This window comes from Carcharodon carcharias, chromosome 26 (assembly GCF_017639515.1).
Source record: "Carcharodon carcharias isolate sCarCar2 chromosome 26, sCarCar2.pri, whole genome shotgun sequence".
NCBI lineage: Eukaryota > Metazoa > Chordata > Chondrichthyes > Lamniformes > Lamnidae > Carcharodon > Carcharodon carcharias.
The window spans coordinates 11,003,580-11,031,380 of record NC_054492.1 but is presented as its reverse complement, the minus strand read 5'-3'; the positions used below and the strand labels follow the sequence as shown (position 1 = coordinate 11,031,380).

Below are 27,801 nucleotides of genomic sequence, written 5' to 3'. Positions count from 1 at the left end.
GGTATTAGAGGTTGTGCTGCTTTATCACAACAATGTTGTTAAGCCTTCTAAAATAATATATGACAGTGACTGAATTAGAATAGTTTTTATGACGTTGTATTCTGAGCCATTTATTGATCAAATTCTACGATGCTGTTCATTCTCCCAATTGAATTGTACAGCAGTGATCTTAGCTCCCATTTGCCCTAATTTTTATTTGAAGGTTTTAACAAAAGATAGCAACGAGTGTTAAGAAAAATATACTGATCAGATATTGCACTTGCTTCTTGCCTTGTATTGTGTGCATTTGTAAATATATAATATCATCTGGTTTGTGTAACTCCCTAAATTTGGCCACGTTCATACATCTTTATCTGGCAAATGTGTAAAAGCGGTATGGAAGCAATCTTTTCAAGAACATGTTTGTATCTGTAAATATGGTGTTTTTATTATAATGCAGCCAAGCTGAGGTAGTATTGCCAGTTATTTTAACAAAGTTACACTGTTTTGGGATTTGTATCATTGGGAAAAAATGAAAACCACTATGTTCATAGCTAATTCCAAGAGCCCTGTGTAATCGGATTATGTATCTGCATTATTTCCTGAAGGAACATGTTCACACAGAGAATAATTGTTAAAGTTGCAATTTCAACAGTTATTTTTGCTTTTGAAAAATTGAAATGTACTCCAATTGATGGTATCCGTAAAGAAAACCTCAATTAAATCATGTTCTAATAGTAAGTCTTTTATTGTTTGCACAAAAACATGTTTGCTGCTTTTTAATCTGCCTATAAAGCTGTGTTGTCATAAATTGCCCTTCTCAAGGGCAAGTAGGGATGGGCAATAAATGCTGGTCTAGCCAGCGATGCCCACATCCCATGAATGAATAAAATAAATTTTAAAAAGCTGGGCAATATACTGCGATGACATAGTTATTACTTAATTTTTTAAGTAATAGGTGTAATGTTGACTTCCTGTATTCAAATCCAAGTTCCAATTTTAGTTGACATTTTTATTTCAAGCACAATGTTCCATGTTTCCTTTTCCTCTTCTTTTTGTCCTTTGCCTTTTTTTTCCTCATGTCCCTTCCTAACCTGTGTGCCTATCAGAGGTTAGCATTTTTGTAATTCAGTGTTGTATTCTCTCCTTGGTCAATGAGGAAAACTAAACACAGTAGTTCATGTGAAATATCTTAATCCTGGCACTGGTAATGTCTGGTTGGCAGACAAGCTGTGAACGGAAGACAAAAATACGTGGGATAGGCAGTTTGGTTGCGTTTTGCAGCCTGCAGTATAAAGAATAGCTTCCATAGGCTTTCATGATGCCTGCATTCAGTTTACCAAGTCAGTCCATAACTTTGGCATTTGCAACTTTGAGGTCTTCAGGTAGTTCATATCTCTGGGAACATCTTACCTGCCCCATCTCTCAAGCCCCTCACAAGAGCTTTCCTCTGGTTCGCTATTGAGCCTCCTTCTTGAGCTGACTTGCATGACAGGCATGAGGTATACCTTCAGGTGAATACAAGTTGTTACTGGCACTACATCTAACATCTGCACACCTCCTTTCACATCGCAACTTTGTCTGAAAGCGACAAAGCAATTGCTTAACTAAGATACAAGCATTTTCTGGAAAGAGAGAGAAGGTAAAGGAAGAAAATTGGAGAGAAAAGAAGAGAAAAATCAAAGGCTATTTTCCAATTCAAGAAAAGCAATGCAAATAAAATTGATACTTGTGACTGATTTCAGTGGGATTAGCTAGGTAGATTGCCGTCGTCTATATAAAAGCAAAATGCTGCGGATGCTGGAAATCTGAAACAAAAACAAAAATACCTGGAAAAACTCAGCAGGTCTGACAGCATCTGCAGAGAGGAATACAGTCAACGTTTCAAGTCCGAGCGACTCTTCATCAGAACCCTTACATTCCTGTGATTGATGATTTAGGGAACAATAGGCCACCAGGCCCAGGGGCTATGAGCTGCAATTTCACGTGGTGGTTAGTTAATCATTAATGGTTGCTTTTCAAAGGATTTGAGACAATATTTTCAATGACGAAAGGCTATAAAATATGTACAACTGAAAACAAGACGGTCCTAGAATGGGTTGGGATATTCCCTCAGCCGACAGTAAATTAGTCATAAAGAAGGGCTTTCACTTTTCTTCTGTCTGAGTAAGTTGCCTGTTCGCTTTTGCCAAAAGTTCTCCTAGGATTCAAACCCAAGATTGACTCTTCATGATGCTTTACGGCTTTATGTCACTTTGTCGACTGACAGTCCTAAAGTTCAATGGCTTAAATTTGCCAATATGATTGCAGTTTGAATTACTGGAGATGTACAGCCTTGGATATTGTGTACCATTGGTGTGACAGAGCTTCATAATGGATTGATGCAACTTAAAGCAAGTGTGGAGCACCATGGTTATCATTAGGACCCAAAGATAACCAATAAATACAAATGTACTTATTGAGCATTAGCTCATTCAAGAGTTGGGGGAAGCAAAGCTAGTCACATGCTTTGAACTGCAGAGCTGAAATTGCAAGAAGGATGAATTTTTTAAATTGCTCCCATAAGGTAGAGCTCATGCTATTGAAATTGGCTATTCAGGAAATTGGTGGGGGAAGGGTGGTGGTGGAGTGTAGAAGCTCCACCAATCATAATGAAGTTTCCTGATTCGGCTGGAAATCTAAGCGTGGCTGAATTTTAAATCTGCAAGTTCGAAGGAGCTGAAGGAGAGAAATGGTCTTGTGAATGAAAGCAGTCAGTTGCTGCTCTCATTCTTAGCTCTGGAAAAAGTGCATGGAGCAAATCATTTCATCAGTTCACTCTGCAGATCACGTTTCAGAGATCGGAAATTAAGATCAAACAGACTTCAGCACCGTCAAAGCAGCCATCATTAGCTGTAGCGAGGCATTGACGTTGACAGAGATGCACGACAGGAGGCAGTGCAGGACCTCAGCAGGCTAGAGAAAGTAGTGGCAGAGTCACCAAGATCAAAGTCCAACCTTGTGCAGACTCATCAGACTGAATCACAAGCTCCATTTTTGAAAAATATGGCAGGGAACAGAAATACTTCTGAGGACAAGCAGTTGCCATGTCAACAACCCTCTAACACCGACCAGTCTCTTGAATGAGCAGGTACTGTATGTTTTCCCCTCAATTTCTTATCAAACCAAGAATTCCTTGTGAGATGGGAGGGCAGAGAAGACATTGCCGTTCTCGTACCAACCCACTTACAGAGCAAAACTAGGTTTTCAGACTTTATGTTTCAGTATCAATTGAACTTTCAATTTTGCCCCTGCCGAAATCAGACCCACGGGCAGGTACTGTACAGCAACCGGAAAGTTTCCTGTTGACCGCGCATATTTTAAGAGGGCCAACTTAGCGAAGCAGGATTTCCTAGTAGCGCTTCTCACATCTGGAGAACCCTCAGCTATGAAACTTCATAACGGAAAGTAGTTTGAATGCATTTGCGAGGGTAATAAGTGTAAGCAATTGGAGGTGTGATATTCCACTGATTTTTGTTTAATTTTAAATGTTGTACTGGGGCTTGTACTTGGCTCTTTGAGAGTTCATATTGTTGCAATTTCTGCTTGTCAATTGTTATTTAGCAGGATTGTCAGTTGGGAAAACCCTACAGATTCCAAATTCCCCAAAGTCATCTGGAAAGTAAGGCTGTTGACAGAAACCTTGAAGCTGGGATTTGAGAGATTTTGTTCAACAGGCTTTTATCAGTTCTTTGGATCTAGGGGCTTGTATGATCCCAAATTTCTTGCACTCCTTTGGCAAACAAAATTAGAGAGATTTTTGGTACATAATTGCATGTGGCATTGTTCATGGTCAGATGATAATCAAATTCTATTTTTCTATTTACGTTGGCGCCTGACTAGGTCTGAGAGCAAAAATTACACTGGCGCCTGGATAAGCACAGGGTACAGTAGCAGCAATAAAAATTCTTATTTCAACCCCAATTTGCATATTAAAAGCGGCATCCTGCCTGAAACAGGCAGGTGCTCTGGCTGCTGTTCTCAGGACCCAGCTTAACATGGCAGGAACCCGAGGGCCAGTGATAAGTGATGATGAAAAACAGACTTTATGCTTCAGCATGCTACTGCCCTGTTTGCACAGGGCAGAGGCAGTTAAAATCAGCCCCTCTGTTAAAACCAAGTGTGCAATCCCGGGGAATCCTGTGGTCACTTTTTAGGTGAGTAGAATACAGAATCTTCGTGAACGGAGATCAGTAAAATGCTTGAAATGGTTAAAACTGTGAAAGTAATTTACTTCCAGCTGAAAAGGCTGCTGCTATGGAAAGGAGCTTTGATCAGCAGACTCTAGACCTGTACCTGACATGACAGGATCTGTGACAGCTCATTGATCAAGTTAAAATGAGATAGCCGATTCAAAACACCACCTACAGGCATGATGGAGAATGCTGACAGCTAACTAGACATTTTAATATTACAAATTCCATAGGAAATGTTTACATAGTAGTTTTCAATTGAATGCATGAGGCACAGAAGAACTTTAGTTTATTACTCTGTTACTACCATTGGTGACTATGTCTACAGCTGCCAAGGCACTAAGCTCTGGAATTTCCACCCCCTCCCCTGCCCCATCACCCTGAACCTATCCATCTTCCTACCTCTTTCCTCCTTTAAGATGCTCCTTAAAGCCTACCTCACTGACCCAGCTTTTGGCCATCTGCCCTACCATCTCCTTCCATGATTAGGTTTTGCTTTAACCATTGGATGAAACAGCTTGCAACGGTTTATTACGTTAAAGGTGCTATATAAATACAAGTTGTTGTGAATGGGGAAGAGTGCGTTGTGAACTCCATTCGTTGTTTTTTCCAAATAAAACCATTTGATTTTGTCACTTGTCTCAGGAAATCAAAGGTTTATGCACAATCTTGTATTTCTTAAATTGAGATAAAACGTCTTTAAATGATGTGCAGTGAGATTTTGTGTTCTTTTTAAGAAGCACAAAATATTTATGAAAACCTCAATGTTCAGATCTCAAATAAGGAAACTTGGTGTGAATTTAAATTTTATCCCCGCAGGAAACATACAGCATTAAATTGGCCACCTATTTTACTTTTAGAAAGTAAAATGGGGATGGAGTGAGGGGGGGGAACAAGTCGATCCCATCAGTTTCTCGCTTGACAGGTTAGGTTAAAATTCACCTCACGGAATGAAATGAGATCACTTACCTCATTAATCTTTCTACACCACCTAATCTCTTGAAGGAAAGCTTTGCGTTTTTCCTCATGGATTTCCAAAAGAAATTAAGCAACAATCTAGACTATAAATTTCCCATGAAGTAAAATCTTATTGGATGAACCCATCACTAATCATACATTTGGAAATTGGAGTGCTAGAATGTTTTATTTGTGTAACTCCCACACAACAGATAGATCAAAGCCTATTCTGCTTGTGTATTTGCTATCTCTTGGGCTAACGTACATGGGAAGAACTTCAAATCCATCCACAAGGCAGCTATCTAAAATACTCTATAAATATTCAAAAGCACAATTGGGTTAAAGACAGAAAAAAAAACTACATGACTGTAATCTTTGAAGTGATCTCGTCATGTGGTTTTAAAGAATTTCACTACGAGTTGGTATATTTCTATTTTTCTGGAAAGATTAACATGTGAGCAAAGTTGATTGATTATAGAAGATATGGTTGTAGACTCTGTTCTGTAAAATATGTTAGAATGCCTACATTCAAAACATATAGTCAGTCTATTCCTGTGGGCTTCTTTTCTGAGCTAGCACCCCCTAAATTTGTGTGTAGTGCCTTGTATTCACAATCTCAATGTTTTGAGTGGCTAAAGCTGCAAATCATATTCAGAGTGAGTCCTTCCACACAATTAATCAAAGTGAAAGAGCCATGGGGAGAATTTCTCAAAAGGACATTTTGCTTGGTTGATACCCCTTTTTGAGGTGATAGTAGTGTTTTAACTGTAAGCATTGAACTTTCAAAGAATGAAGAAAACCAAAGCTATGGAAGGTAATCCAACAGTTCACATACACCGGGCTTGAGCTTTTGTGAATTTTGATTCATGTAATTTCTACCAACATTTCTCCATGAACATATTTAGAAAACTGTAGCTGTTCATGAATCTGTGTAATACCATTTGCATACTTTGTTATTGAAAAGATGTCAAACAAGTTGGAGGGTCACAATTGTGTAACTATCTGAATGAAATTTATTTCAGATATAGAATCAAAAACTCTACAAGGGCATAAAGGAGATCACGAGCTAAATGCTTCAGGAGTATCTGTCATTGAGAATACCACAGTCGAGTTTCAGAAAAGCTCTGATAAAGAGGTTCTGAAGATGCAAGGCCCACTGGGCGCAGATTTTATTATTAAGGTAATTACGGAAGTTTGATATTTCTTAACTGGTATGCATAATAATTTGCTGTGCAACTGCCTTCTTTAAAGAAATGCCACTGGAATTGATCTAAAGAGCATTGAAACCATAAGGAGCATTCAGCAAGATTTAGCTGTAATGGGCCATGTGTCACCTATTTTGTGCAGTTGTTAGAAGAAATAAGCAAACAAGAGGATGAAGGCTATACACTGTATCAATTTAATTGGATTTTCAGCAGGCGTTGACAGAATTCTTTGTGAGAGTCAAAGAAGGCTAAAGTTTATGAAGTTAATGGCAAATTAGCTAGCTGGATTCAAAACTGAGTTGGCAATAGAAAAGAGAATTTTGGAATTTGGATTCATGGGGCAGTGATTAGGTGTTGAATGGGGTGGGGGTGCGGGGGGCAAGCAGGGTTCTATCCTAGATATCCTCCTGTTTAAACTGTTCTAAATAGCCTGGGAAAGAATACTGCTGGTAATAATCATCAACAGTTACTGATGATATCAAACTATATGGCCAGGCAACCAAAAATAATGATAATTAGCATTCAAAAGTATCTGGGCCAATCAAGCAGATTGGGGAAGAATCCAAGAATAATGTTGATGTAATCTAAAGTACACTGGAACAGAAAACAACAAATTTCCTTACAGTGTGACAAGCACTGTTTGCCTGTGACTTAAAAGGTCTTGAGCACATAATCTAGGTTGACAGTTCAAAGTAGCACTACAGAAGTGCTGCATTTTCAGATGAGACTTTAAACTGAGGCCCTACCTACCTGTTCAGTGGACATAAAAGTTGACAGTCGATTGAGTTTTCCTGATCAACATTCCTCCCCCAACCAACATTACCGAAAACAGATTAACGGGTCAATTATTTTTATTGTTGTTGTAGGAATTATCTGACAATTGACTGTTTACCTCCATAACCAAAACAGTACTTCAACAATATCAAGCACTCTAGGATATTGCAAGGGCATAAAAGGTTCTCTCTCTTTCTTGCTTGTAACTATTGACCATTCATCAAAAACTTGATAGAGTTGTTGTCACAAAAGAGAGTCAAATCCAGCTCATACACACTACACATCAGAAAACGTTACTCTCCTCATGTAGTGCAATCTTGACACCATTTTTGGAATTTTATGTAGAATGCTTGACATCTGACCTTCAGAAAGATACTGGAGGGCTCCGAATAGAGCAACAAACTTGAAACCAGGATTTTTATTTTTACTTATATAAATAAAAATGAAAATACTTTTTTTATTTTGTCCAAGCTAAAATAAAAAACTGAAAGCATTGAGGTTGCATTCATTAGAAGAAATAAAATTGAAGGAAAATGTAATTCATGTTATTGAATGGCTGAGAGGAATCGATGGCATGGACAATAGCAGGTTTTTTGATTCCACTGTAAACACAGAATTGGCATGAGATTTAGAATTGCAAGAAACAGTTTTCCTCAGTTAAGTAGTAGATGTGTGAATCAAAGTGTGAGCAAATACAGGTTGGCATTGCATACACCCTTCAGAAAGGAGTTGATTATATATCTTGTTTGATATTGAATTAGATGTTATGGAGATAGGTAGACACAATGTCGTCAAATACTCCAGAGAACACTATCTCCTCTACTGTCCATAACTGATGCAGTACACCAGATGGGAGCATTGGAGTAAAAGATGGAGAATGAATAATGTCAGTGGAGACCAGCAAGCTGAAGCTAAATTGTGCAGTGTAAGGAAGAACAGGCGAGCATTGTGGATTTTTACTGGACTGCCTTTGGAAATCAGGAAGTATTTATAAAGAAAGAAAGGTTTGTGTTTATATAGCACCTTTCATGACCTCAGTGATCCAAAAGTACTTTGCAGCATTGAAATGTAGTCACTGTTGTGATGTCAGAAATACTTTATGAAGTATTTCCACTCAGCGGATGAAATAAGTGGGGTAGAATCTACAATAGGATAGATTGTACATAGTCTGTGGAGGAATGAGTTTGATAGACAGTGCACTCAGTGCTCATTTCAGAACTTCTTTGAATTTCAACAACGGATGTTTTATGAAAACTATAGAGGTAAAAATTACTGTCAGTGACATTGTGTGAGCACTTAACATGCCTGTATTAAATATTTTTATCCATTATTTTAAGGAAGGAACTAGTCCATTTGGAGCAACTGTTCTATTTAGCCAATGTTAAGTTGGGAAAACTGTTAAACATTCCTAGCTTTGACGGTAGACAGACAATCAAGGAGCACATCAGCAGTCAAAAACAGTTCTATAGAGGTAAAAGTGGGTGTTCACGTGTATGCACAAGCTGGTCCCTTGTTTATATTAGATGTTGCTTGAGGAAAGAATAAGATGTGCGCATGGGGATTCTGTTGCAGGAGCTCTGCTGGTTGGGTTAGGGTAAGTAAGAATGTAACTATGACAGGGCAGCGACATACAGTAGATCAAGGAGCAGAGGCAGAGATGTCAACCGTATCAAGAGGCAGTGTAGTCATGGAGAGAGAACTTTCTGCAGTCGCAGTCACACAATTAATTCAAAGAACTTTTAAAATAACAATGACGAATCAAAAATGAGCCCTTCAGAAACCACTTTCAATCCCATCATCGCTGAATCTCCCATTGCCACACTCCTGCATAATAATTGCATTCCTCCTCCATGACATTTAAGCAGGGAAGGAGAATCAGTGATAGGAACCATTTTGGACCACAGTTGAACAGCATTAGGAGAATCCTGGGAATGATGATTGACCTAGTCGGGATTGTGGGTAGCTATAAGAAGAAGGGGAGGAAAGGTAAACTCTTAAACAAAAAATAATCTTTGGTTCAACCAAAGCCATACTTTGGATGCCTATTCCCCCTTGTAAGCCAGCCAACCAAGTTCAAAATCGCACACTTTCTTAAATATGTTACATAAAGTAAAAGTTGGCTAAGCTTACATGATGGCTCAAGTGCAGTGTCAGGATTCCTGTGCCTGAACAAGCCAATCAAGCTTGGCTTCTACTCTTTGACTTGATTAGAACTGCTTCATGGTGTTACAGCTATAAAACACACTTTGCCAACTTTCCGATGAAGTAATATGGTTAAAGAATAAAACTTGTGCTTACTTCACTGTATGCTGTTACATTTTTGGGTTATTATACTAGATAGGGTCCAACTCCTGGAAGTGAATCCAGGGTCCATTAAAAATTAAGTGTCTACACATTGATATTCAACATTCAGGTAAATATAGCAAGACTGGCTTGTTCATGCATCATGTGTCAATCATGCAATCTCCTTGATTTTGGTAGGCAGAAAAATATCGGATTGTGGCTCATCTTAACATTATCTCTAAAAAAAAAGAATGGATTCAATTTTGGTCCACAAATTGTCTTCCAGCCATTTACGTTTTTCTGCATGCATACATTGAAAAAGAGGTCTCAATTTTTTGGGGGATCTGCAAGTTTGAATGAGTCTTAGCTGAAGAAGAACTTGGTCCCCAGCAATTGTTAAAACAAAAATCAGGCATGGTGAATTTTTTAAAGAGTAACTAAGAAATTATCAATGCCATAATTCCATGCTCAGAAGTTAAATCACAAAAGTAATTGTCATTTGGGTACATGGTTTAGCAGAACTGAATGAAAGGGAAACCACAGTAAGAAAATGAAATACAATTGTCTTATTCCAAGTGAGAGTTTTATGAAATAATGTATTTATGATCATGTTACATTCAACATGTCTTTTCAGTTGCCTGTATAAACATTAATATGTTTTAATTTATCTTGCTGGATACTGCTGTAAAATGAATTGGGTGTATAGTATTTGAAGCACGTTCAATGAATAGCTTTATTGTCATAATATTTTTATAATATGAACTTTCAACTTCTGAGTTTTCATTATTGATATCTTCACATGGAATTCGTAAGAAACTGGTGCTTGTTCCTTACAATATGCGCGATGGGAAAAAGATCAAATAATCTGCATTTCTCGTGCCATCAAGGCCTCTCACCTCAACATTTTATGCACACATTATTTAACTTCACATGGCATTAAAAAAAACCTGTAGCTGTCTCTGTTACCCAATTAATAATTATTTTTTCTTCCTTTCTAGCACGCTCTCTTTTCTCATTATTCTATTCTCCCCCAATTTTCATTTCATTCACTCTGTAGGTGTCAACATTTTCCACTCTTTATCATTACTTACTTGCACACCTGTTCTGCACTCTGCTTCTTGCTCTTTCTATAAGTCTCTCATTATCTATGTCTTATCTCCCTTTTGTGTTCTCCATTCTTTTTATATGCCTCTCACACACTTTCTTCCCCTAGGTGTCTCTTTTCTTTCCTTCCTCTCACCTCAAGGCAATCTGGATTGAGACCTGAAGTTCTGATCCTCAGATAGCCAAATGAATGATGACACCTCTCCTTGGATGTGAAAGAGGGGGAGAGCTGGCTCATGGTAACCTTTACTGAGATAAGATACATTTGGCTCTGGGTTGAAGGCCATTTCTGTCACCTTCATATGAATGTAAGAAACAGGAGCTAGAGAAGGCCATTTGCTCCCTCAAGCCAGCTCCACCATTCAATAAGCTCATGACTGACCCTCTAGCACAAGTCCACTTTCCCTACTATCCTCCGTCCCTTTGACACCTTTGTATCCAAGGACTTGCTCTCCGTCATGCTGCACATTTGGGGCTTTTAGCCAGAATTAGCACTATCCCAGACTGCAAGCTACTGGAATATTGGTGTCAGGTAACTGGACCTGGGCTGGATAGGAGAGAAGTGGGGTGGAGGCATGTGGGTGATTCAGGCTTATCTAGGATAGGAGTGAGAGCCTGGGCACATCAGGATTTGGGGACTGGACTCTGGTGGGAAGGAGTGGGATGCAGCACAATTGGGGGCATCATTTATTATTTTAAAGTCGATTGATCAATTAAAGGTAGATAATGAATGAAAAAGCTCATTTGTTCTGTGAGAATTATGCAGCCAAACTTGGTTTAAAATTGTTAAAGTACAGCAAGGTGAAAGGGTTGCCACAAGTTTTGGTAACACAAACTGGACAGTGAGCTTTCTGAGCATCTTTAAACTATAGCAGGATATAGTCTTATCTAAAAACTAACGACAAATGAAATTTTGCAATCACTTAATTTCCAGACAAAACGGGCAAGATAACAGGTATTTTTTGAACAATCAATAGATAATATACCAATGCATGGTGCAGTTTAAATATATTAAGACAAACTATAATTTGAACTGAAGTGAATTCTGAAATTCCAGACGCTGATCATTTAATTTGGCAGCTTCAACAAACATAATACATGCATAAGAATGATGACTGCATTCTCTGGACTCCTTTCAAAGTTTCCTGTAATTCTGTTCTCAATGTACCTGAATAGTTGACCCTCACAGAACAGCCAAGGCTTGGCTTTGTTGGAAAATTGTTGTACCCAAAGGCAAGTCTTGATTAACTTTTTTCAAATCAGTCAATATGCCCACAATATAGAAAAACAAATTGGCCGCAATATCCCTCTCCCTGCTTGGCCCAGGTTCAGAAAGGACTCAGCATGCCTGAAGCATGTTGCAATCGTTGCTTGTCATAGCCTCCGAGTACCTGGATTCGGTGGGTTAGGCCGTTTTCATGGTCTGGCCACACCCCTGGTGTAGGCCTGTTTCCAGGTAGGGCCTTGAGCCTTAAAATGGGGTAGCTCCAGATTGCAGAGACCTCTAGCACTGGTCATTGGCCTGGTGGCCATCTGGATGCCATTGGAGAGCATTTGGGAGGTTGTAAATAAAGGTTTGACTTACCTCCTTTCTGCTTTGGCTGTCTTCGACCTTCCGATCTGAGTGTTAACATCAAACCTGCTAAACTGGTGTAATTTGGTTGCACCTGCCTCATGTACAGCTACCCTTGCTCTGTGCCTTACTAGGTGCAAGCTCAGGTCTACCTATTTGCAGAAGTGCAGAAAATCCAGATGTGTCTGTCATAAGGGGCTGATTTTCAATCAGGGGTTGGGAACTGGAAACAGGGGCCAGGGGTCCTGACCCGGCATGGTATGCTTTAGACACGTCTACTACCATTTTCAATACGCTAGCCATTTAAAAGCCAGGAGTGGGTCTGCATCCAATCAGGGACGGCAGGCGGACTCTCGACAATGGAGGACCAGTGGGAGGCTCCCCAGCACCCAGTGATCGGCAGCCCCCATCAGTCAAGGTGGGAGCTGCCGATCTGAGCATGAGGCTGCGAGGGAGAAGGCCAGGTACGTGGTTTTATTTTTTAAACATAATACAGTGGACATGATCCTGGAGGGGCCACAGCTGTATCATGACAGCTGTTATGGGGGTCGGGGGGGGGTTCTCTTGCTTGATCTTTTGTTCCGCACCCAGTCTGCCCTGAGCCCAACACATTGGCCTGGCCGCCTGCCCACATTGCCAGCTGAAAATCCCAGTCGGCATGGAAACGAGACCTTAGCCGGCCCATTAGTTGAAAACGATTGTCCTATGTGGCTACTGCCAAGATGTGGTGGAGAGCTGATCCATCCTTGAGCTGGCCTCATTGGAACTGACCCAGGGCCTGGATTGTGGCAGCGAATCACCACAGTGGCCAGCAACGAGGAATTGCACATCCACCTGCCTCCAACCCTGAACCTTTTGAAAATCAGGCCCAGGAGATCTCCACTCCATATTCCTCTCAGCACCTAGAGACTGAATCTTCCACTAGTGGTACAGAAAGGAATAGTCAGACCACAATGTAAATTGCTTGAAGTAGTTATTTGTAACGGCCCTGTTAATGACTTTGTGGAAAAACTAAGACCAGGTTCTTCTGCTGGTTATTATTTTCACTCGTTCTTCCCAATGAATGTGATTCAGTTTTGACTAGGATGACCAATGAATGAAATATTCCCTAGGGACGTCCATACTGCACAATCACACCTTATACTGAGTAACCTGAAAGGTCCCATTGACTACATCATGGACATGCGTTCTACCAACACACACTCCCAACAAAGGTGGATGAAGTTGGTGAACAAAAACTACATCCGCAAATTGTATTTATATTGTAACTTTAGGGCAGAAAAACATCACAAGGCACTTTTCAAAGGGATAGTTGGGAAATAATCAGAAGGATTTGTTTTTAACGAGTACGATACACACATACTGGTTAGCAACGTTGGACTGCATATTAAAATTTAAGAAGCAACAACAAGTTATGAAATTTTACAGTGGAGAAAAAGGCCGTTTGGCCCATCAAGGCTATGCCACCTGTCTAAAAGCCACTCAGTCCTATTCCTCAACTGGTTGCCCATATTTTTCAAAACGTTTACCAATTTCCTTTTTAAAAACAGCTCAGCGTACTGCCAGATGCAACACTTTTGGAAAGCGGCCAAAAGTCCAATACTTCTGGTCTCAGCCAGCTCATTCAGTGGCAGTGCTACCGAGTCACCCTGGATGGTGACATTTACGCCCTCCACCCAGAGTGCATTCTGTACCTGTGCTACCCTCACTGCCGCTGTCGAGAGTTAGTCAACATGGAAGAGTATGGGAGTCATCAGCTGAGAGAGGGTGATGGGCAGAGGGTTTCAGCAGAGGATCAGTAAGTGTTTCCATGCCCTTGTATCCTTTTTATGTATTTCTGGTCCAGCGAAGTTATTTGTAAATTGAGCCCTGAACACACAAGCGTGAGTTGTATTAAATAACTTCATATGGTCTCTAAATTAAGTTTTTAAGTTAAACCATCATCCTCTCCTTTGAGTTCCATACGTGTGAAGTCACCGGCTAAATGGTTAATACATAACCATCTTTCAAGAGTATTAAATGTTACTTAATGGAAACTGTAACTTTTTTATTAGTGGTGCAGAAACATGTATTGCAGTCTACTTGGAATGCATTTCAGTTATTAATTCTGCGAAGATTGTGGCCCATATTTAGGAAAATTTTGCACTGTGCCAGAACCTGAGTTGTATTTTAAACCACATACATGGTTTTGACAGCACACCTCAACATTGCCAGCATCACACTGCTTCAACGCATAGTTTCTACTGATACTAAAGCTGCTGAATTAACGTCCAGTTATCAGCGATTATTCTGAGGTCCATCTCCAGAAGCAGCCAGTGCGTTGGGAAACATGGGAGGAGTTGGCTGAAAGCAGGAAATGCCAGCCAACCTTCCTGGGATATGCTGATTTGCATTCAGAACCTTCACAATGCACAGCCAAGGGTGGCTGAGAGCACCATAATCGCAGCAGACTATCAGGGAGGCCTCACAGTTAGACGACACACTTATTCCTCCCACATGGAAATCAGTCAAGTGGAGTGGGAGGTTCGGTGTCACATATTTGAAACCAAGCACAGTGGGTCACTTTGTGCCAACTCAAGTGCCAACATTCACAATTACATAATGGAGACAATAACAGTCCTGCACCTCAAATTGTGTGTTTTTTGTTTCTTTACTATTGGTTACAAAAATGTACAGCAAGAGCCCAGAAAAAAATGATGGATGGTATTTAAAGAATTGAGCTTGAAAGCGTTGGACAAAGGGAGTTTAGCCACAGGTATTTAGTGAATATGGTTTTCCACTTTAGCCATTAGTGTTGCTGTGGTATTCTTTGGATGATGTTTGGAATTAGTGACAAAAACAAAAAAACCTGGAAAAACTCAGGTCTGACAGCATCTGCGGAGAGGGATACAACTGATGTCTTGAGTCCACGTGACCCTTCATCAGAACTAAACAATATAGAAATGAGATGAAATATAAGCTGGTAGAGGTGGGTGGGACAGGTAGAGCTCAATAGGCGGCCAATGATAGGTGGAGGCCAAGAAGAGACTGCCAAAGATGTCATAGACAAAAGAACAAAGGGGTGTTGACGGTGGTGATATTATCTAAAAGATGTGCTAATGGGGACATTAAGGGTAACAAACAGGACAAGCTAGTGGCAGATGGCCCTTGTGGGGGTGGGGTGGGGGGAAGGGGTCGAAATGGGCTAAAAGGTAGAGATGAAACAATAGATTGGAATAAATTTAAAAATAGGTGGGAAAAGAAAAATATATTTGTAAAAGAAATTATAAATTATTGGAAAAAGAGGGATCAAAAAAGGGGTGGGGATGGAGGAGAGAGTTCATGATCTGAAATTGTTGAACTCAATAATTCAACGGAATTAGTGCTTGTCTACCAGGACCAAACCAAATTGTTGAACTCAATAATTCAACGGAATTAGTGCTTGTCTACCAGGACCAAACCAAAATGTTTAGGCAAGACGGTAGTAGAAATTATAGCCAGGCGGGGAGATCTCAATAAATGACAGAGTTTATCAACATCTCTGAGCTAAGTGCCAGTGAAAGCCAGGATATCAATCCATTCGTCCAAAATAAGGATGGGAATGACAAAGGCCTTAATTGTGAGTGAAAGAATATTCTGAAGGGAAATGTGGAGGGAGACAGTTGTGGGTGAGGTGAACAGGAGAGGAGGTGGATTGATGGGATTATCTCCTCCTGAGTGAGTTGGGTGGAAAGATCAATGGGAAAGGAGGATAGAGTAAGTTGAGGTTGATGTTCACAAGGAGGCAGCAACAAGTGCCTTGATGGGGCTTTTGGAGAATGCCAAGAGAGCATGGGAGCCAGCTATGGGTTTCAGCTCATGGAGAACACAGTTTTGTGTACAACCGCTTAAGCAATAAGTTGGGTTTAATGGATGATTCCCTGAATGCTGGGAAAGCCAGGGCATCAATAGAATTGTGTTTCCCTAATCAGTGGTCAGAGTTATGAAATGGTTGGTCCTGCTGAAGTTTGCAGTTCTGACCTCCTTGGCTTTTAAGAAGTTTTTCATGTTGGATTTCACTGAAAACTGGAAAATGACAATGGAACAGTTTCAAATTACTTCAACGTCGCGATACATTGGAAGTGTTTAACTGCAATGCTTTTCTACATCATTAATCACTAGTCTTCGTGCTACATTTCATGATGCTGTCAGTATGCCCTGTTCACTAGAAGGTCCTTCCCTCAACTTTTCCACCTTTAAAATTGTTCTTAAAATATACTTTTTGAGCAATGTTTTAGTCAGCTCTCTAACTATCCCACATTTTCTTCTTTACTCTTACACTCTTAAGTGCATGGAGATATTTTTCTAGGAGGCACCATATAAATGGTGTTAGGAGGCACCATATAAATAAAAAAAAAACCTCTTGAGTAGGGCATATGCCATGTTCTTACCATGCAAGCTTGATGCTAAAATAGTGTGCATCAGAGCCATCCTGCGGGATAACGGCTAGACTGATCAGATCATTGCTCGCTGTATATTGCGTAAACTCATGAAAGGGCCTAAGGCTGTCCCGATCGGCCCCAAAAAGTGCCCAGTCTACCTCGGATTACCCTGGAAGGGCAAAGTATCTCAAATGTTTGAGCAACAGGTGAAGCTGTCTGTTTCGCGCTATTACTATGCAGTAGTAACACGAGTGGTATTCTTGGCTAACAGGATGCTGCCGTCAAGCCAAAAAGACATTCTGCCCATCACATAAATATTTAATGTGATATATTGAGTTTCAGTGTCACTGTGATGCTAGGTATGCAGGCCGCTCATGTCCCTTCCGCTGTTTGCAGCAGGCAAGGTACTGACCGTACCCAACTAGCCAGTGGTTGCAAAACTCAAAGTGTAGGGCAGAATCTTCCCAAACTTGAGCAAAGTGCAGTAGCGGGCAGTATAAGGGAGGATTTGACCATCGGCTGTGCCGGTTTTTCACGCCGTATCATTCCATTCCTCGTTGATAATGCTTTCATGGGAAACACACCAGAACGCTGGTGGGCAGGCTCAGATTTACCCACCGCACCATGACCTCAGCGCTTCCTCACTTCAGACACCAGACATAAAAGTACAACAGAGCGCAGCCTGCTTCATGTCTACAGATCAGGTCTGCTCCAGGCGACAGAGAGCCCCGAGAGCAAAGAAGACGGCAGCCCCTGCATTTAGTGATGCCTCTCCTGGATGCCTGCTGGGCACAGTGGAAGGCCACCACGATGTCCTCTAACCCCACTCTGTCCGCAGGAGGTCCACCAGAGTCAGCAATCTAGCCTGGGAGGCGGTGGTAGCAGCAGTCAGCACCACCGGAGCACAGAGGAGGTCAGCCATCCAGTGCAGTAAGAGGATGAATGCTTCCATCTGTTCTGCCAGGCTAAGTCAACCACTTCATCAATCTCAGCTCACACACTCACACACTCATAAACCTATCAAACATCCACAGGGATCTCACCTCAAGAAACAACACCACTAACTCTCTCTCACATCCTCACATTTCCATCAGACTCTTATCCTCTGGAGCTCGCCTATCAATGGCTCTGCTTACCAAACAAATATTCCACGTAGTGCCATGTGTCCTGCTCACACTCTCCCCGACTGTTTTCATGCAGGAGAAGCTGGATAACAGCAGCAGGGAAAGGACTCAGACCGGGGGTGGTGTAGTCCACATTAGGCCCCTCACTCACTTTGAGGAATGTGCCATCGCGCTGACTGGTGGAGACATGGACCGTGCCTGCGGTGACAGCGAGATTAGTGGCGAATATCCTCGTGAGGATCCTGCACCACGTCATCTGTCTCTCAACGCAATTGTGAGTGCTCTCTCTCCTGCTTTTGACTCTGCTGCCATGCACTAATTATCTTTACTTTGGTTCACAGGGAGCTCTACCAAGTGACCAACACTCTCAGCCAGTCAGTCCCTCAGCTCCATCCACGTCCTCACCTCCAGCCAAGAGGACACCTCCTCCAGTGAAGAGTTGGAAATAAGCAGCCTGGAAGACTGGTCACAGCGCTTACCCACACCCTCCACCAGCTCAGAGACGTGCCTTGATGAGACCTAGATCAAGAGAGGGCTCGGGTTCACAGTCTGGTAGGCACCCCACGGACACATGTCCACAGCAAAAGGAGGCAGGTTCAGCCGAGCTCCTCAGCATTTGGAGGACTGCTGGGGAAGAGGCATCTGTGAGGCCCAAGTCAGATGACGAGCCTCTGGATTTGGCCTTCCAACTCATCATGGAGAGTCAGCAGGAGGCGGGAGAATGTCATGCAGAGCTGTTGGGAGCCCACAACAGGGTGGTATGCAAATTGCAGGAGCGCGTCCGCCTGCTCTCTGATGAAGTGGTGCCCACATGTGCACATATGGAAGTCTCCCTGGGGAGGATGGCAGACGCCATGGAGACCTTGTCCAGCAGAATGTGGAGATGCATGCAGACCTGCACTCCATTGTGGGTGCCATAGGTGGATTCCTGCAGTGACAACGTGAGAGGGAAACGGGGCACCTGGGTCATACACTCAGGGATCTCAGAGGCTGTGCTTTCCCTCCAAGTCCTTTTGCCTCTGACCCCTTCAACCTCGTCCTCTGTTACTGCAGAGAGCTTCCAGCCCACAGGAGGACAGCCAAAGCAAGCTGGGACCCTCAATGCCTCATCTCTCAGTGGACCTATGCTAAAGTCATCAGAGGCAACAGGGTCAGCCATTGCACAGGCTGTCTCCACCCCTGCTGCGGATGTCAGGCAGCACCTCGAAGTTGTGGTAGGCCTAGAAAAGTTAATAAATTCTGATCACAAGTGATTGCACGGGTGAACACATTTTGTCACTTTATTATCTGAAAATATATTTACTTTCACTGAATAATATGGAATGTTGTTTTTCAGCATCATTTACAGGCTTCGCGAGTCCTCCCCCTGCATCCTCATCACTAGCAGTTCAGCTGCATGCAGCCGGACCACGAGTGATTATGGAGAGAGAAGTGTGTGTGAGGTAGGGCCTTTCAGAGCCTCAGGCAAGCACTTTCCCACACGCACAGAGCACCCATCACACTCATCTCAATGCCCTAAGAGTTTTCAGTGCTGCCTGCTGGGGCTCTCTTTCAGTTGTCCATCTGAGCCGACCTGCATCTCCATCCACCCACTGATCGCACTCCCATGCAGCACCAGTGCCCGTCCAACACGAGGCTCTGCTCACTTTTGATTTCGACAGCATAGTAGTTGTTAAGTTTCTGATCAGCTCCCCTGTTCTTTCCGCGCCCCCATCACTGTGGAACCCCCGGCATCACTTTCTACCTCCCCACTGTCAACTATCAACCCAAACGCTTTCCAGAATGTCCAGGTGAATGTGCACATTCCCTACCTTCCTGAGAATCCCACCCACATCTACATTGACCCCCTCTCCCCCTTCACCAATTGTCTGTAGCAGCCCATGGCCAAGACTGTGATGTTCTGAGGCAGACCCAAGACATCAGCGGAGACCTCCTACCTGCCATGAGCTACTTTGCGGCAGAACCATGTCCATGAGGATCCACCCTGCATGCAATGCACACGTTCCTCCAGGGTCCGGTAGCTGTAGGGCTCCAGCATCTTCTGCTCCTTGGATGTCCGCGATCTGAGCAAGACCCTAACGGTAAGTCCTGACTTCTGTAAGTCACACTTGTCCAGACAAGTTCTGGCTATTTTCCTGCCAGCATAATGGTAAATCTGGCATGAGGGGACAATTCCGGCCGGACCTTTCTTTGCATCCCATTAACGGGATGCAAAGTGGTTTCACGCCAATCTCCAGCGGGATTGGCATTCCTCTATGGAGTACACCATCAGTTGATCCCTCTGTGAAACTGATTTTTGGTCTTCTCACCATATTGAAGGATTCCCCTTCATGTTGGCTGCCAGTCTTTTTCTCATAATCCCCCTTCACTTCACTCTCTTGCTTCTTCACCTCTCCTCCTGTACCTTCTGTATCCAGCTTGGTTCTCACTTATGTTTTCTACCTAACACCTGTCATAAGCACACTTTTTCCTTTTTATCTTAATTTCTGTCTCATTTTTTTATCCAGAGAGCTCTGGACTTGTTTGCCCTCCCTTTCCCTTTTGCAGGAATATACCTTGACTGTGCTTGAACCATTTCTTCTTTAAAGGTAGCCCATTGTTCAGCTACTATTTTTCCTGCCAACCTTTGGCTCCAGTCTATCTGGCCCAGCTCCTTCCTTGCGCCATTGAAGTTGGCACTTCCCCCAGTCAATTATTCCTATTCTGGGTTGCCCGTTGGCCTTTTCTACTGTCATCTTAAGCCTTATGATACAATGATCACTGTCTTCTAAATGTTTCCCCACTGACACTTGATCTGCTTGGCCCACCTGATTTCCAAGGACCAGGTCTAGCTGTGCTTCCTTCCTTGTTGGGCTGGATACTTACTGCTGTAGAAAATTCTCCGGAACACACAAAAGAAACTCTTGCCCCTCTCTGCCCTTTACATTGCATCGTTTACCCATTAATGATGGAAAATTGCATTGTTAATATATCAACTTAATGGTTCCTGTCTGACCAATTAAAAATCCAATTACAACTTTCTCTTGGATGTTGAGGACTTTTATTTCCAGCTTCAGGTGAGATCTTCAAAGCCGATTTCACAGACCTCAATTTACCCCCTCTGCCTGATATCAACTTTAAGCTTGCTTTCCACAAAGACCCAGCTGGACTGCCAGTGAATCGACTACGTTTCAAGTTCAGCTCATTTTTAGTGGCTTGAGCAAGTATAGTCTGAGATTCAGCACTTTCTCAAAGTTGGATGATGATAAATTGTGTGAGGATACAGGCTTTCATGATTATCATCCTCCAACTGAGTTGTGGATAAATATCACCTGCACAGGCTTACTTTTTTGAAATTGAATACTGATCGGCTTTTTTTTTTACTGCCGGATACTTGTGTAATGGATGGTTTGACAAAAAATATAATGTATTTCATTTTCCTGATGATAATACCTGGAATGGGAGGGTTGTCTTATGAGGAAAGGTTGGACAGGCTAGGCTTATATCTGCTGGAGTTTAGAAGAGGCGGCTTGATTGAAATGTCTAAGACCCTGAGAGGTCTTGACAGGGTGGATGTGGAAAGGGTGTTTTCTGTTGTAGGAGAATCTAGAACTAGAGGTCACTGTTTAAAAATAAGGGGCTGCCCACTTAAGACTGAGATGAGGAGAATTTTTTTCTCTGAGGGTTGAGAGTCTTTGCAACCCTCCCTCAAAGGCGGCAGAAGCAGAGTACTTGAATATTTTTAAGGCAGGGTCAGATAGATTCTTGATAAGGGGGTGAAAGGTTATCAGAGCAGGCAAGAATGTGGAGTTGATGTTACAATCAGATTAGCCATGATCCTATTGAGTGGCGGAGCAAGTTTGAGGGGCTGAGTGACCTACTCCTGCTCCTAATTCTTATGTTCATATATGGGGAATGGGACCATATGGATAGCTCCTTCAGAGAGTTGGCAGTGGTGTGATATGCCAAATGGCCACCTTCCATGTTCTGTGACTGTAAAGCAACAATCATAAGCTGCAAAGTTGTGCCAACCACATTTTTCTCCAAATAATTATTCATTTGTCTGTGATCTAAATGAAGAAAAGCTTGTTTGTGGAGCACCATACTTTAAAAGTGGTCATAACACGGGGTCACCATACCACAGTAAGACAAAAAAAAATAGATTGGCTCAAAGTTGAAATTGAGAAAAGACCAAGCAGTCCAAAAAGCAATGTTGACTGAGTGAAATCTAGCTTGTTAAAGTAGGAAAAAGTACCAATTAGCACTAAGAGCTGGAAAATCAAATGATCACCATTTCCATTTCTTGTACAGCCAGTGAGGAATTATGTATTAGCAAACAGCAGAAAACCAGTCAATCAAACTAGATTCAGTCACTATTTTTATTTCTAAACCCGTCCATTAATTTGGTACAATCCTACAGAAGCCTGCCAACCAGTTAGAGTCCTTCAGGTTTTCATTTGTTAAACTGGGCTTTGTTGCCTGTTTTCTCCCATCACCCACCACCCCACACCCCCACCATTAATATTGTGCATTCCCTTCAGATTCAAGTGAATGCAGCAATCACTATCATTACTAAAGTACTAAAAACTAGGAACCTGCACATAATCCAGCCATAAAACCATCGTTACAAATATCCTGTGCTTACATTTGGGAACATAACACCAGTAGGAAATTGCATTAACAGCAATACTGGGACAGTTCTGCATGAATAAACTCCAGTGAACTTTCATTCCTCTTTTTAAATTGGCATCTAAACTTATGACTTTGAATTTTCTTTCCTGACAATATCAAGCTATATTTTACTAAGTATAAATCAAATGATGCTGCAAAGTGGTATTAAATAGAATTTAGCATATACATATGCCATGATGTAAATATACATTGAGAAATACTTTAGGTTGAACTCCAGATTTAAGTATGTATACGGAAGTGAGAAGTAGCATGTTCAAAGTTATGGGAGGCCCCTATTATGAAACTTTAGCCTGAAGAGGGAGAGAGAGAGAGAGAGAGAGACAGAAGGAATGTGATTCGAAACTGAACATCCCAACTGTCTGCAGGATGGGTAGGGATTTATTGATTTGCTTAAATCAATTGGTGAGATATGGGTTAAATTTAAAAGTGCAAAGGAAAATGAATTGGCACAAAGAGAAGTTAGACAATTTCTGTACTGCAAAATTCTGTGCTGTTCAGTCTTATGATTTAAGGTGAGGTGTAATATAAGAACATAATAGAAGCAGGAGGAGGCCATTTGGCCCCTTGAACCTCCTCCACTGTTCTTGAAGCTCATGGTTAATGTGATCGTGGCCTCAACTCCACTTTCTTACTCCCCCACCCCTGCCCCATGACCCTTGACTCCCTTGTAAATCTAAAACCTGTCTTAAGACTGAACAGCACAGAATTTTGCAGTGCAGGAATTGTCTCATATATTCAATGCCCCAGCCTCCACTGCTCTCTGAGGAAGAAGTTCCTCCTCAAACACCGATGCCCCTTTAGGAGTGAAATTCCTCCCCATCTCCATCCTAAATGGGAGACCCCTTATTCTGAATCTCTGATGCCTGGTTCCATATTCCCTCATGAAGGGAGACGTTCTCTGGGCTTCTACCCTCTCAAGCCCCCTCGGAATCTTATATATTACATAACAGCTCTTATTCTTCTAAGCTCCAATTAACGTTGACCCAACCTGTTCAATCTTTCCTCATAAGGCAGCCCCTTCATCCAGGAGTCAACCTAGTGAACCTTCCCTGAATTCCCTCCAATGCAAGTACGCCCGTCCTTAAATAAGGCGACGAAAATGGTGTACAGCACTCTAAGCATGCTATCGCCAACAACCTATACAATTGTAGCACGAATTTCCCTACTTTTATATTCCATCTGCTTTGCAATAAGGGTCAACATTCCATTGCCTTCCTAATTACTTGTTAACTTGTTGAGGTTCATGTCTGAGGGCACCCAGGTCCCTCTGTCTTGCAGCATTCTGCAATCTTCATCTGAATAATGTTTTGCTTCTCCATTCTTCCCAACAAATTGGATAACTTCACATTTTCCCACATCACACTCCATCTGCCAGTTTTTTTTTCCCACTCACATAAACTCCCCATATCCCTTTGCAGATTCTTTGTATCCTCCTCACAGCTTGGTTTCCTAGCTATCTTTCTCTCATCAGCAAACCTGGCTGCAACGTAATCTGTCCCTTTATCCAAGTCTTGAATGTAGGCTATAAATAGTTGAGACTTCACTTTTTCCATTTAAAAGAATGATTTTCCCACAGGGTGATCACCAAAGCCTGCAAATTTCTGCTACTTCCTCAATGTTGCAAACCTGCCCATTACCCCCACATACTGCATGGGGAGAAGTGCCTGCTCATGAGGGTAGGGCAGGATCTTCCTGTTGTGGTGGGGGGTGGGGGGGGCGGTGGTGGTCTGTGCTCTTTGGTGGGGGAGTGGGGGGAGACCCTCCATGGACTACAGGGTGCCCAATCAAGAGGGAAATAGCCCACTGGGCTCTTGGCAGGCCTTCAGGGTATATGGCCATCACAGCTGACTTTATGCTGTCGCCCCCCCCCCCCTCCCCCAATGCCCACAAAACACCTCCCAGCCTGCACCTAGGAGGGGTGTAAAATTTCGTCCATAGTGATTTTGGTCACAGGATGGAGCTGAACCACTAACTGGTTGTTCAGTCCACTGTACCATGCATAGAGGCCCTGACAGTTGTAGAAGAAACATCAATCACCCACTGTGTATTTTGGAAATCTAGCAGTCACATGAAATTGGGCAGCCTTGTTATGATTCTGTTGCTATTCATTGGGAACACATTAGTCAACTGTTCCATACATTTTTGGACAGCTAACTGGCTAATTTTACCGATGTTCCATGCTCTCACTTGGAAGGAGCTGGATGCCTGAAAATTTCGAGCCATGGTCACATGGACAGCAATTGGCAGCTATATTTAAAGTTGGCTGCAAGCCCATTTGATGCAAATGGCATGGTTCTGTAACTGCACCCTTGCTGAAGCTGATCCTCCAGAGACTGCTGTCCTTAGACCAGTAAATACAATGGGTCACCATGCCAATTGATGCAAATTGTCCTCCTCTGGTGCCATTGACATCCCTCACAGCCATATTGTCTTCCACTTAATCAAGTCACCAGAATCTATTTTTATATTCTGTGAACACACTACCTGCAAAAATGGATTGGCTCTGCTGTATGAAGCTTTTGATACCAGCATGAGAAAGCATGTCTGAACTATAATAAAAACAAAGTGCTGGAAACACTCAGCAGGTTAGGCAGCACCTGTGGAGAGAAACAGAGTTAACGTCTCAGGTCGATGCCTGGCCGGTGAAACAGTTCTTGTGTTTTTGTTTTTATTTCAGCTTTTCTGCATTGGCAGTATTCTGGTTTTGTGCCTGAACTGTAACATCTATTCATTTTACTCCAGTGAGATTACTGCATCACACAGGCAACTCAGAACATCAATGACCCAGAAGTTGCTATTGGTGATGTTTTGCTGCTCTGTAGGGTGTACCGCAGACTGCAATCAATTAGGAATCACTGAAGTGATGAGAACTTGCTGTCTTATGCTATTCATCTTGCTGTACCAAACCTTGGAAAAGTTGCACACTGTTGAACGAGGTGCAACTGGATTTTTAATGGCAGACTAAGTTCATAATTACTAAAGAAAAACCTCCTTGGCCCTGAAAATGTCAAATTTCTCCATTATGATAATCCCATGTGTATGTCCCAATAATTTATTTTACTCTCTGTAAAATGATATTAAAAGTGAAGGATCATCTGTGCTTTTTACTTCTTGGCTTGCTGCCAATGAGAATACTTCAATGTAATAGGCTGCTTCCCCTACTCGGTGACATCAGTATTGCTGGGTACCTGGCAATCCACTCGAATTGTCACCACGTTTCAACTAATGGGAAAGGGGAAATCTATGCCACAAAGCTCGGTTGATCTTTGTAGGCAGCTTTCTTTGAGGTGAACAGCATGTACTCCACCTTTGATGCAAAATCCGTGCCATAGGCAAGTCAAAAGACGATGAGCTAAATCTTTTGACCCTGATGGGGCTGAGCACGGAGGTGGGCAGATGTGGACTTCTGTACCACCGGCCAATATGTTGGTTTACTGGCACCATCTTGCTCCCAGGCCATTTTCTTGAAGGTGAGGTGGTGGTGGGGATGGGGGGGGGGGGGCTGTGTGTGTGTGTGCAGCAGGTCTACCTGCCCGCAAGTGGTAGGTAGCCAATTAAGGCCTATTGTCAGAGGCCAACTGACAGACAGCTTCCAAGCTTCTGCAAATGTCTGGCAACCTACAGGCAGTAGGCCAGAGGGGTCAGCACTCCAGGCAGGCTTTGAGGCTCTCCCACCTGACTGGCTTGAGTTTGCAGCCTGCCCTCTGGAGTGTTTACCCCTCCACAGTGGTGGCCCAGCTGCTCAGGGGATTTTTATTTAACATTTTAAAAAGCTGAAGAGAGTGCCTCTAACTTGAGGCTGGAGGGCCTCCTATTGACTAGCAAGACCACCCTCTGGCCACTAATTGGCCAATTCAGGGAAAATCACAGAGGGATGACTTTCCCCTCTCCAGCATGGGCGCCTGACCCACATTTGACCCTGATATTGGGGTCCCGAAGCCCAGGGGAAAAATCCTGCCCGATAACTTTTCAGACTGTGCCCTTGAGTGCTTCTCACATCCCCCAATTTGCATGCTAAAGAATAATAGCACAAGTAATTTATAGCAGGCAGGAAGCTTGCAAATCTCAGATTCCCCTGATACTGCTTGCTAGTATTGCTGATAACAGTTGCTTAATACTTTAGGCCGACTGCAGATATTTTGGTTCCAATATCAAAAGAAGTGAGAAACATGAGAACATAAATGACTACAGTATACGGTTGAACTAAGTAGGAAAGCAGATGACTCATTGGATTGGAATTTCCTACAATATCGTGTCTGAAGTGGGATAGGATAATGGAGGAAAATCAGGGCAGTCTGATATTCCTGTTCTGACCTCTATTTCCCACCCTAGCTGGGCATCACTTCCCGGCCCACCATAAGGAAATTACATTGAAAGCCAGACCTTTAAAAGCCACTCATTTCCTGCCTTCAATCAGTGAATCCTCTGGGGGTCAGTCCTCGAGAAAAATGGTGGGCATATTTCTTGGCGCAACAATGGAACACTATCTCTTTTGTGAGGGAAATCCATTGGTTGTCAGCATTTCCTTCCAAAAAGCCTCAGATCCTTAACACTGTTAGGCCTCATTCAAGTCCCACAGCTAAAGCTGCCAAGCTCTTCCTTGATCTTCAGGCCCTTCCGTCCACTTAAAATGCTTCCACCTCTCCAAGCTGAACCACTGCCATAACTTTCCTCCATGGTAGCGGTGAGCTCCCTCTCTTTTGGCTGGGTTACCACGGTGCACAGCTAATGACCCCGGCATGGGAAAATGGGTCATAGGGTCATCAAGGACGCAACAGTAGGAAAAAGCTGTCGCACCTCTCCTCGTGTGGATTAAGGAAGATGCCATTTATTAGTTTTGTGAATCAAGCTCATTTTTGAATGAAAATTGGCAAAGCAAAACCCCTTAAATATCTCTGGAAGCCACACAAAAAAACAATGACACAGCATGTAATGTTAAGAGGCAGGAGTTTTCACTGGTCAGATTTTTTTTATTCATCCATGGTATGTGGGCATTGCTGGCTAGGCCGGTATTTATTGCCCATCCCTAATTGCCCTCGAGAAGGTGGTGGTGAGCTGCCTTCTTGAACCACTGCAGTCCGAGTGGTGTGGGCACACCCACAGTGCTGTTAGGGAGGGAGTTGCAGGATTTTGACCCAGCAACAGTGAAGGAACAGCGATATATTTCCAAGTCAAGATGGTGAGTTGGTTTGGAGGGGAACTTCCAGGTGGCGGTGGTGTTCCCATGTATCTGCTGCCCTTGTCCTTCTGGATGGTGGTTTCAGAAGGTGCTGTCTAAGGAGGCTTGGCGAGTTCCTGCAGTGCGCCTTGTAAATGGTACACACTGCTGCTACTGTGTCTTGGTGGTGGAGGGAGCGAACGTTTGTGGATGGGCTGCCTATCAAGTGGGCTGCTTTGTCCTGGGTGGCGTTGAGCTTCTTGAGTGTTGTGGAAGCTGCACTCATCCAGTTTCCCATTTACAATGCTTGTTGGCGAGTTTACTAAACTCCCAAGTTGAAC

The 27,801-nt window shown here is 42.7% G+C and overlaps 1 protein-coding gene across 2 annotated transcripts in view; it reads left to right on the top strand.

Moving 5' to 3' along the window:
• adamtsl3 (ADAMTS-like 3) overlaps nt 1–27,801 on the top strand; it is a 604,254-nt gene that overhangs the window by 362,032 nt on the left and 214,421 nt on the right. For both annotated transcript variants that reach the window (XM_041175078.1, XM_041175080.1), the window contains one exon: nt 6,191–6,348. In XM_041175078.1, the coding sequence (XP_041031012.1) occupies nt 6,191–6,348 (158 nt within the window). The remainder of the gene's footprint in view (nt 1–6,190; nt 6,349–27,801) is intronic.